At 41.9% G+C, this 12,510-nt stretch overlaps 1 protein-coding gene across 1 annotated transcript in view; it reads left to right on the forward strand.

Moving 5' to 3' along the window:
* The window catches only part of DNER (delta/notch like EGF repeat containing), a 115,938-nt gene extending 111,223 nt beyond the window's left edge, over nucleotides 1-4,715 (forward strand). Inside the window, exon 13 of the mRNA XM_083442726.1 lies at nucleotides 277-4,715. Coding sequence (XP_083298852.1) covers nucleotides 277-388 — 112 coding nt within the window. The 3' untranslated portion in view covers nucleotides 389-4,715. The remainder of the gene's footprint in view (nucleotides 1-276) is intronic.
* Nucleotides 4,716-12,510: the final 7,795 nt, after the last annotated feature.

A 12,510-nucleotide genomic window follows, 5' to 3' on the forward strand; every position in this document is an offset into this window, starting at 1 on the left:
ATTCCCAGTCCTACCTGTGACCAGAAGTGTTACCATCTAGGAAAAACGTCACCATCTGGTGGTTCTGCTGATTGCATAAGTTTGCATTCTACCAGTTCACTAGATTTAGGTCCTTATTTCATGAATACTTGGCACTTGACTACGTATTTCAAATGAAGCTTGAAGTTTCTTTGATATTCTCTTGGGACAGTGGGTTACTGCTACAAATGTAAATGTTCAACCAATCTGCAATTCCACTAAATCCTTCTTCTCCTTTTTTTTTTGTGGCGGGGTTAGGTTTGGAAAGAAATCTCGACCTGCAATGTATGATGCAACTCCAATTGCTTATGAAGATTACAGTCCTGACGACAAACCCTTGGTCACACTGATTAAAACAAAAGATTTGTAATCTACTTCAGGTCTTTTCTTCTTTTTTGGATTATTTTTCAAAAGGATGGGCTACCGAATTAATTCAAATATTTTTAAGACGAAGAAAGTGTAAGAAATTTAAAATGTTTAGCGGCTCCAGAATTTTCTGTAGATTATTTAAGAACAAGTTTTCTGCAGCTTTTAGTTGGGGAAAAATATTTTAAAACTGAATTTGTGAAGTTCATGGTTTTCCTTTTAATGTACTTTCAGCTTTAGAAAACTCTAATCTTAACAATAGTGTGTGCTTTTACCAAACTCAGATGATGAACCTCTGTGGTTATTACAGACAGAATGCAATATGTTAAGCAATGACATAACAGTGCCAGCATTCTCAGTAGACTTAGGAAAAATGTAAAACTTGATATATCCATTACTGAAAAAAATGAAGTCTAAAATGTTTGTGTTTGTGAAAAGGAATCTAGTAAAAAATATTATTCTTAAACTGAATGAATTAGCTTTCTCCCTGTTTTGTGCATGGATAACTAACCTATTTCTGCATTATGTTCCTGAAACTTTTGCTGAAACATTCTCTTGAGTTGATGTTTGTCATTTTTTGTAATAGTATTCAAGGTAAGCTTTGTAAAAACGATCAATTGAAGTGCCTATTACGGGCAAACAAAGGATTGATCCTGCTGCCTTTGAAGTGAGCGGATGATATAATTTCCATTGATTTCACAGTGTTCAGGATCAGGCCTTTATATTGGATCTATATTTTTCTTTAAAAAGTCAAGTTTTTTATAGTGCGAGTAAGCAAACCCTAATTTGAACTGTTTGTCTCTCAAATGTTGTTACTGTACAGTATTATTTTTGTTTCAATATTGTGCATTTCACATAGTGTATCTTATTTATACGTGTGCGTGTTTTTGTGGCTCTATTTGATTGCTGATGTGCTACAAAATTCTTGCTTATTTTGAAGAATATTGAATAAATGTGATCAATTCAAGGTGGCAGCTGATCTTGTTTTGCCTTCAGCTGATGTCAAAGGATGGAGTTCTTTTAACCACTTTTGGAGGAGTGCCCTTGAATCTGAGCCATGACCATAATATATACCTGCTGTGGCATTTCTAGAATCGGCAGTGCTTTATTTACACCCTTGGAGTGCTTTCACGTGTGACACCAAGAACGCTTTTGTATGGTGTTGGTGTGGTTGGTGTGGCTTATTGTATGACAGCAGCCACATGACACAAATCCTATCTTCTCAAAGGCATTCATTAAAGATGGACAACTATCATTTTCTGCCATAGTGTCCAGCTTTCCTCCTTGTACATGATGCGCTGAACTGTGGGCATAGTTTTTTGTAAGGGCACCAATATATGTACCATTCGCCGTCTTCATATATTAAAAGTAGTTGGGCTCAGGTTTGTCATGACTGAAGGACCTTGGGGGCTTGTTCCCATCCTCCTGCTGCCTTTATTGCTTCAGATTCATACTCTCCTGCTCTCTGAAGGGGAAATTAAGCATCTAAGATGGGGGCATCAACAATGGCCACTTGATTAGATGAAACCTTCTCAGGGTGAACCGTGGGAATGCTAGACAACAGCACTTTCTGCGGTGCACTTTCAGTCTGCTGAGGTTGAAAGAATGTGAAAGTGTTGGATTAGGAGGACCTGAGTTCAGCAATCAAGTTCGTGTGATGGCTTTCACCTAGTCATTGACTCTGTCTTCCAGGGCCTAGCTATATGTGACACTTACAAAATACTATCCCCACAGTTCAGTGCATTATGTACACCAGGGATAGCGATGGGAGTCCAACTCCCATCAGCCCCAGCCAACATGGCCAATGGATAGGGATGATGGGAGTAGTAGGGGGCTGGAGTTTCATTGCTTTTCAGGAAGGATTTTGAAACAAAACTAATCCATATTTCACCTAAAGTGAAAAATAAATCTTACAGGAAATTAATATGGAAAAACAAGCAGCACTGGGCTTGTTCCCTGGTGCAAGAGACTTGGGGCTCATCCAGACTTCCTTTTGTGCCATATTTCTAGGCACAGCTCTGCTCTTTAAAGCTCCATATCTGAACATTTATTATTATTATTTTATTTTTGTCCTGGAGTTTTCCCTGGGCAAACCCATGTTATACCTCTGAATCAGAGCCAAGAACTATTGGGTTGTGTGCGGATAGCCATTTCCTCTGATTCGGCAGTAAAATTCAAGTTTTCCTGGAGAACGGACTCAGACATGGAGCTTTAAAGTGCGGACGGACCTGTGCCTGGAAAGTGTTGCACAAAAAATTCTGCATGAGCGTCCCTCTGGAAAGGGAGATGGGAAATCTGTTGGGTTTAAGCAACTTTGCATGCCTCCAGTCAGCAGAGGGCAGGGTTGAGACTAATAGCGAGAAATACACCTTGTGGTTTCCTGCCAAAGCCCAAAGTTCCACCCCTACACCTTCATTGACTTCGCCCTCTTCCCTCTCACCTGCTTGAGGCAGCCATGAGAACTAGCTTAGAATCTAACTAGGTTAGAATCTAACTATGAAGAAGCTCTTCATAATATCTTCATAAATCTTCCTTTACCATGGAGACCAACTATTTTTTTGTTTTACTCTTTTAAATTATGCTAGCGGTGTGTGAATGAGACAGAAAGAGTGGCGGTGGGACTGGGTAACTCCAGGTAGCCCCAGCTTCCAAGCTGTTAACTCTGCTATGAATACCAAGAATCTTTATGTTAATCCTGCTGTTGCATTTCCATGTTTGAGAAGTTGAGCCGAGCAGCCACCTAAAGCAGAGCAGCCACTCTGCTTCAAAAACAGAGCAGTGATTATTCTGTGGGAAAGCATCTTGTTCCTTTCTGACCTTGGACAGAGATGTTCTGAGACTTCCTTTTGATGAGCCCCAAAGCCATTCACAGCGATGCCATTTCATCCCCTTGGTTTGCTGAGCCTGAAAGCAACGTGTGGCTTCTGCTTTGTGTGTTTTTCTTTTCACAGCATGAACAGGATGCTTGATATCACAGCAGCCAGATAGCCTGTGAATTCTGTAGCAGAACAAACAAGCCCTGAAATCCCACTCTCTGCCTTTCTTCTTCCTTGTTCTTTTCATATATGTTCCTCCAAAATATGTGAAGCATAGCCTTCGGGTTATCAAAGGACACCCACCCACACCCCTCATTGCGAAGACACAGGTGATCTAGTGCTGCACTGCATTTTCATAAAGTTCCATTTTCACAGCAAAAGTTGATGTTGCTTGTGTAAAAATACTTGCCGTTCCCCTTCAGCTCTTTTGTACTGTTGTTTCCCAGATTAAGGTATGGGAAGGCTTTGACCCTCCAGGACCCTCCAGATGTTGCTGAACTCCCATCAGGCCCCAGGAAGCATGGTCAGTGGCCAGGGATGATGGGAGTTGTAGTTCAGTCACATCTGGAGGGCCACCAGTTTCCCATGACTACTGCAAGCCTACATCTCCTTCAGTGCCATTTTTAAAAACAATAAATGGATTCTATCTTGCATGATCTTAGCTAGGGCATTTTTGTTCAGTTGCTTTATTTTTCAAGTGGGTATGGCAAATTCCACTGCCATATTTGTCAGGAGGTCACTGTGAACAGAACAGTGGTTCTTTCCTTCCTTTTGAAAACATGCCGTCTCAAATGTTTTGTGCCACCCACAATGCTCTGGATGCAGCATTTGGGGGGCAATCTCTGCCAGTTCCAATCTGTTGTCAATACTCCAATGTGTAGTAATAACAAAAAAGGGGCATTCTGAGGGCACATTGGGAGAACCCTTGGATCCACAGCCTCCCTATTCTGCTATGCCACCAGAATGGAGGGAAATACGCAAGCACTGGAGCTGGCATTCTTATTTTCCTTCCGGCTTCCCAATCCCCTTTCACCATGGGAAAAGGTGCCTGACTGGGAACAGGCTGTGTTTGCAGCACCACACAGCTGATCTGTAGATGTGACGCTTCCGGTTCAGAGTCTCTGTATCACAAGCACTTTGTGGGCAAGAGCTGCACAATGACAATGGTTGCCTTGTTTTGGAATTCTCTGTAGCCACAGTTATGTCCTAAACTGACCTATGCCCTCATATGAGGCTCACTGGTAGAACACACGTATTGCATACAGTAATTTTCAGGTTCACTCTCTGGCAACACCAGCAAGGGCTGGGACAGGCTCCTGTCCAAAACTCAAGAGAGTCACTGCCAGTCAGTAGACAAAACTGCTGGAGAGGCCAGTGGTTTGGGTTGAAATAAATCAGTTTGCTATATTTCTACATAATTCTGCCCCAAATTTACAAACTGAACTGCCTAAGTTTAACAAAATATGTGAGTAACTTGCTATATTTATAAAGGTGGTTGTTGCAGGGCTGTCACTTGCTATATTTACAAAGGGCTGTCACTTAAAAACCAGGTTTTACAGCTGCTCGTTCTGACTGCTGATAGAATTATGACATTTCCCCCAAATGATTTAAAACCTAGCTGTTCAGCAGGCAATTCAGCATTCAAGATACAGACAAAGCTTAGGTCAAGATCATCGGCAGTCCTGCATCTTCTCTATTCAGTCGTTTCCCCATTCATTAATACTGCTGCCATATGCAATTCACATGGTGTTTATTAATCACTTAAATCAAGAGAGATAGCCAGGCTCAAGCTGTTTGCCCTTGAAATCTTTTCTCCTCTTCCAAAATGACTGGGAGCTTACTGTACTTATTCAGGAGTAAAAAAGTAAGGACCTAGGACCTTCGTAACTGACTGAGGGATTTATTAGTTGCTGTTTTTATTACATTGCCAGGGCTGAAGCCTAGAATTATAAACAGGTTGCAAAGCCAAGTCCTGAACCCATCACAAAGTGTGTGTGGGTATTATAGATGTATGTGTGTATTACACACACACACACAGAGAGAGAGAGGGAGAGAGAGAGAAAGAAACGCACACGCAATATTCAATTAAGGAACAAGATACCTTGTAAGGAGACAGTAGAGACAGAGGGAGGAAACAACCATTCTACCCATTAGTTAACTTCAATAAAAATACCTGAGGTTTTTTTAAAAACTTAATTGCCACTCTGAAACTAAGCAAAGAGGTGCCCATTGTGGGAAGAAGTAAGTGTACTACTTCTATTAATAAGATTGCCAAGTTCTTGCTCCAGGAAGGTACATTTACTTAGAGGCATCAATGGAGGGTACAGATGCAAAGCATCCTTCTGAAATGTGCCCTTCTTTTATTCTTTATTAAATATGTATATTGCCCTTTGCCTGTAAATCTCAGGGCAGGTCACAACATAAAATTACAAGATAAAAACATAAAATACGTAATGGAAACAAGAACAACAACGACAAAACCCCAATAAACCACCTTCCTCAATAACTGAAACTGTCTTCATATAGTTTGGCTATTCCTGTCTGTACACCAGCTGTGATGTGAGAAGGTTTGGAAAGATCCAAGTTAGGAAACTGAAATTAAATCAATTGTGTCCTTCTAAAATAGCTTTTCACCTGTGCTGTTAATTTCTGCATCTGCTGCTTTACTCCTACAGTATTGCTACTATTAAATGTAATATTTCTGCCTACCTGTGATTGAAACCACTAGTTTGCTGGAAAATAAATTATTGCTTACTGGGATGGGATCTTCTCTTTCTGTGGAATGCCTGAGTCATGATTGTGTCACCTTGTCTCTGCTGTTGAAGATAATCTCATTTCTGCCTGCCATTCACAGGTGGTCCTTAATGCTTTTAAAAACATATTGACAAACCGTTCTGTTAATTCATGCAACCTACAAGTTGCCATTCTATTAAAAAAAATACTAAAAAGGAAGTGTAATTGAAACATGCATATTGAAACAATACAAATGGAAAGATTGAACAAGACAACTCTGAAGAAAACAGTGGAGAGAAAGAAACAGAGAATATCCATAGCAGCCATGAGGAATGTTCAGTTAAAATGCATTTCTGAAACTGTGCAAAGGAAACCTGCAAGACCTCTTTAGGAAGATGGAGCTGCAGCAGCAGTGATTCCACTGAGAAGCTCTGCCCTTTCTTGAAAGTAGCTAGAACAAAGCCTCCTCAGCAAACATCAAAAATCAAGATGATCCACATCAAGGATAGAGAATCTGTGGCCTTGCAGATGTTGAACACAGCCAGCCTAGCCAATGCTCTTGGATTCTGGAAGTGGTACTCTCAACAACATCTGGAGTATCATAGGTCCCCCCCTTTACTGGTCTACATTAAGTGAAATATTTCTGCAGCTATTCTGGGCTCAGTTTTTAAACTTTAAACTTGAGAACATTACTAGAAGCTGGACAATGTAGTTCATACTCACTCTCCTTTGCTTAACATGCTTAATGAACGTGCCTGAACCGAGTAATTTGATATCTGTGAATTGTAAACCAAAATGACATGATCCACATGTCTCAGACCAATGTGTGGGATGGAGTTTACCTGCCCACTGGATTTTGTTATTTTCCAAATGTGATGCAGCTTAAAAACACAATGCAATATGCAATTAAAGGGACAGATAGGGCTCGCCAACCTGAGAAGGTAGCCCATGTAGGAGAAGGAAAACTCTGGCCATAAAACTCGGCTGTCTTGCGGGATATTTTCAGGAGAAGATGAGGCTAAGGAGTAAACCCTACACAAATCCAGAGTGGAGTCCCTAAGGTGATTGGATGTACCTTGTATGCCTCCTTCCAGCAATTCCTGCTGCCAAGTTGATGCAGTGAGGGCAAAGGGGAATCTCTTCATCTGGACAACCCAGGACCTTCATACACACTGCCCTGGCTTGCACATCATGGAAGGTCATTTGGTGCTGCCAGTGCCATGGTTTGGCTTCACCTCCAGAGGCACACTCCATTGTCTCAAGACAGACAGATGCCAACAACACAGATTAATGGGCAAATGAATCGGAATTGTGGCAAAAACATTCAAAACAGATGCAGGATGGAAAGAGAGACAGGTCAGAAACTCACTGATTTGCCCATCCTACTATAACCCTTGGTTATGCATAAAAGGTAAAGGGACCCCTGACCATTAGGTCCAGTCGTGACCAACTCTGGGGTTGCGGCGCTCATCTCGCTTTATTAGCTGAGGGAGCCAGTGTTTGTCCGCAGACAGCTTCTGGGTCATGTGGCCAGCATGACTAAGCCACTTCTGGCGAACCAGAGCAGTGCATGGAAACGTCATTTACCTTCCCGCCTGAGCGGTACCTGTTTATCTACTTGCACTTTGACATGCTTTCGAACTGCTAGGTTGGCAGGAGCAGGGACCGAGAAATGGGAGCTCACCCCATCGCGGGGATTCGAACCGCCGACCTTCTGATCGGCAAGTCCAAGGCTCTGTGGTTTAACCCACAGCGCCACCCGCATCCCTTCTTGGTTATGCATAGGTTGGGGCTAATGGTTAGTACCAAGTGGAATATCTCAAAGTACTCTTTAGGAATCAGAGGCATTACTAATGCAGCCAAGCCTGTGTGCCTCTTGACACAGCCATCTGTATGCCACCAACATTTATAACACATGGCAGCTTTTCAACTTTGTTGCCTTCCTTCTGTCATCTGCAGGATTCAGCCAGCAAGCACGAATCATGTTGCAGAATCATAACCTCTTAAGACTTTCCCCCAGATGGTGTAGTATCCCCAGTGCTATTGGTCTTCAGCTGTCTTTATTTACACACACACACACACACACACACACACACACACCAACAGATATATTTTTAGAACTGGAATGATTTAAGCATGTACATGCAAGGTCCTGATTACTCTACCTTGCGAGCTGCATGCCTTGAAATAAATCTGGCACAAACAATTGAAAACATCTTACAAATTAGGAACACAACTCTAGTTGTTATGAAGGCTACAGTAGGCTGACTTTCTGGTTTCTTCTTGTCTGGTATTCTATATTTAAATTGTTAGAGCACTGAAATCATGGTGGTTAGCAAATATGTCTTAGCCTTTCACATTTTAGCTTTCCTACCAAACAAGATAAATGAATTATTAGAGAAAGATAAAGCTTGGATGAGATGTTTTCAAAGGTGACAATAACTGTGCTGTTTATCAGCTTTGCCTTCACCATTCAAAAGCATCTGTTTAATTTTCACACACAGAATACTTAATGCATGCACTGAGATGACACACCCCTGATGTTTTGAAGGGTTTTGTTTGTTTTTCTTTTTGGCATGTGCAGGATTTAAATTTTGTGATGAGCTAGTTGTTGATTGAGCTTTCAATCAAAATGTCTTCCAGCAGCTCGCTGCAGCTAAATTACTTGCACTGAGAACTCCACGTCATTTATTTTGGAAAGGTTTCCTTAGAAATAGCCCCCATAAATAGTGCATCATTTTGAAGGCTTTGCAATTTCTTGCCGCAAATTAGAAAAGGTGCAAACTATTAAAGTGTCAAAGATTAAGCGCAAAATTATTTTGCATCAAGCAAACAACTTCTATATACAACTGACTCTGAGGACTCTTCCAGCTGCCCTTTTTATTGCACGTTCACAATTATTTGTGTTCATGATGCTAAAGGATGGTGATACGTGATTCCACTTTCAATACTGTTTGTGCCTGCAAAAGTTTGGGAGAGGTCACACCGCTTCATTTCCAATCAGTGCATATCCTGCTGAAATCCCATAACTTGTTTATAGCACAAAACGTTTGCTTTTGTCCCACTTTTGTTGCACTAAAGCCCCTCCAGAATACAGCAGTAGCATCAAAGAAGCATCACATAACAAACTAAAACAGAATCAAATAATATGCACTCGTCTATATTTCATGCTTTGAAAGGAAATAGTTTGATAATTTCCATTGTTCCATGTTACCAGATTTTGTATCTACTGTTGACTCAGGTACATGCTGGACATTGCCCCTAGAGTGAGTCTCTATATCAGCACTGTGTTAATTCTCATTTGCTTTACTTACACAATCCTGGGTTCTCCCCCTCCCCCACACCAGCAAAGGACAGAGATCATTTGACATTTTGTAAATGCAGTTTGGGATCCTTCACAAGCATGAAGATAAACAGAATATCAAACATGCAAAATTTTGTGTGTGTTTTTAATCACTGCCACAGCGCTCTCTCTCTCTCTCTCTCTCTCTCTGTGTGTGTGTGTGTGTGCATCGACTTCTATGACATTTGTTCCTAAGTGTGACTAGGACTACAACCTTAATTGGCTTTATTTGCATCTCTGGTCAGCTTCCAAATTCATGCTTCTGAAGGATACTTCACAGGAAAAGATAGAAATTAGTAGGCCCTGTGGCATTCCTGAATAAAACAGGATTCCAGCTGAATGGACACTTGAAACATAAACTCTTTTGGCACAAAGATGGGTCACTGAGGGATACCTGGTTGCCATAGCAACTCAGCCTATGATCATGGGAAATAAGAGTGCACAAGGGTTCCGTGAGTTATATTCTGCAGCCCTAATGTAAGTGCTGTACAAACTACACAGAAGGCTGAGTGTCTCTAGGTGTTTTGAGAGCTGCACCTCTGCCTCTGTTTCACAAGTCCTTAGCAATGTGTTCTTCATGCATGAGAAAGCTACTTTTCCATTTTAAGGACTCTGACCCAATTTAAACAGTACACTCATCATCACCATCATTTATCTGCATGCTGCCTTTCCATACTAAACTATGCTCAAGATGGCTCACAACACTGAAATGTCTTACATATTTCACCAATAGTTGCGGGACGTAATGAAATTTCACCCATTCAATTTACTACACTCAATAGACTAGAAATAAAACAAATACATACTGTTCCCCTGAATTTCAGAGTGAAACAGATTCAAAAGTGTGACTTAATGACAGCTACACAGAGGTACTGTCACCTCTAGACAAGTCCCCTGAAGATAGCCCTTCCAGATTTACATGACAAGTTTTTCTCCCGTTTTCACTCCTCCTGACAAAATGCAGTCATTATCAGCGGCATCCTTAGGATTTTATTTTCCATCAAGTGGAAATAGAGTTGACGTTCCTGGTAATTTGGTCAATAAAGGACCAATCAAATGCTGTCAAACTCCAGCATAAAAATTACCAAAAAAAGGAATGCCTTCTATAGATTCTGCCTACTTTTGAGGAAAGAGGGGTGGCATCATATCTGCTACAAAACATCTGGGATGGGAGAACATTGAATTTGGCCAGAGTTCAAGCTCTGTGCAATAGGTCATAATAACATGCGGATTCCAGAAGGAAGTAGTTAACTGGAAAGGATCAAAACCACAGAGCCTAGGACTTGCCGATCAGAAGGTTGGTGGTTCGAATCCCCGCAACGGGGTGAGCTCCCATTGCTTGGTCCCTGCTCCTGTCAACCTAGCAGTTCAAAAGCACGTCAAAGTAGATAAATAGGTACGGCTACAGCGGGAAGGTAAACGGCGTTTCTGTGCGCTGCTCTGGTTCACCGGAAGCGGCTTAGTCATGCTGGCCACATGACCCAGAAGCTGTGGCCGGCTCCCTCGGCCAAGAAAGCGAGATGAGCACCGCAACCCCAGAGTCGGCCACATCTGGACCTAATAGTCAGGGGTCCCTTTACCTTTACCTGAGAACACAGCTCTGCTTCCATTTTGAACATAAAGCTCTTTAGTAATGGCTGCCAACCAAGCTCTTATCTCAAAAGGGCACTGCCCCATTTCCAAGAATAGAGCTGCGTCAGGAGCCCATCCTGGGATCTGCAGAAGGGCTTTGTTTGAACCAATTGAAATAGCGGCTCCATAAAGAAACTGGGAAGTTATCCTAGCATTTAAAAAGTTTAATAGCTCCAGAGATCTACTGACCCCCTTTGGTGTAAAAAAAAAAGAGGGAGCACAGCATAAGCAAACTGCTTAGCCTGAGATTTCTGGGAAGCAAAAAATCTATGATGTAGAGTATAGAACACCACCTCCAAGTACTAGAAGCTATTAACACGTTCCAAAAGCACAGTTCAAAAGCACAAAGATACATAACATAACAAACCATAACTCCCCCCACACCCAACCCACTTTAAAAGTCTGTAGCTTGCTTAACTACCCCAAGGCCTGGGTGAAGAGGAATGCTTTCACCTGGTACCTAAATATATGTAATGACGAGTGGTGCTGTGGTCTAAACCACTGAGCCTCTTAGGCTTGCCGATCAGAAGGTTGGCGGTTCGAATCCCCGCAACAGGATGAGCTCCCATTTCTCTGTCCTAGCTCCTGCCTACCTAGCAGTCCGAAAGCACACCAGTGCAAGCAGATAAATAGGTACTGCTGTGGCGGGAAGGTAAACAGCATTTCTGTGCTCTCTGGTTTCCTTCATGGTGTTCCGTTGCACCAGAAAGCTGTCAGTGGACAAACGCCGGCTCCCTTGGGCTGAAAGCGAGATAAGTGCTGCAACCCCATAGTCACTTTTGACTGGACTTCACCATCCAGGGGTCCTTTACCTTTTAATATGTAATGAAGGGGCCAGGTGAGCCTCTCTGGGGAGAGCATTCCGCAAATGGGGAGCCACTGCAGAAAAGGTCCATTCTCGTGTTACCTCCCTCCAGACCTGGGAAACAGACAGAGTTGCCCACACTCTATCCCTAGTAACACCATATGGGTGTCTCACGCAGTCTCAATGTCACTTCTAAACTGGACCTGTTTCAAAGTAACTGCAAAGTTGAATTTGCTTCTAGCACTTGTGGAATCTATTTAAATCCATTCAAATACATTAACCACATGCTTGCTCTTTTCATTATTCTTTTCTTTGAAACCCTTCCTCCATAAACTAGAGCTGAGCTATTCCACTACTGTGGCTTCACTGGTGTAGAGTTATATTTCTCTCCTTCACCTTTCAGGTTTTATTCATAACTATTCTGATCGGAGGAACCAATACTGCCAGCTATTGAATAGCTTGTGCTTCACTGCAGTCAAGTGTGATTAATAGACAAGGAACTGAATGACTTGATTATAGCATGTAGTGGAAGTTCTTCCTCTTTGCAAATCAGTAAGGCACCTCACTTTTGGGAATTAAACACTGAGAACACCTGCTCTTCTTGAACTGCATGGCATCATTTAGTGCAGGGATGTCCAACTCTCAATAGACTGCAATCTACTCACAGTATTAAAAAAACTGACAGTGATCTACCCGTTGTCCTAAAGAGACTGGCAGTGATCTACCCAAAGTTGTAGAGCTTTTTTTTAGGAAGCCAAAATTGGGTTTTGTTTTGTTTTTGTTTGCTTTTTTGTAAG

Source organism: Podarcis tiliguerta (assembly GCF_965153285.1).
Source record: "Podarcis tiliguerta genome assembly, chromosome: 5".
NCBI lineage: Eukaryota > Metazoa > Chordata > Lepidosauria > Squamata > Lacertidae > Podarcis > Podarcis tiliguerta.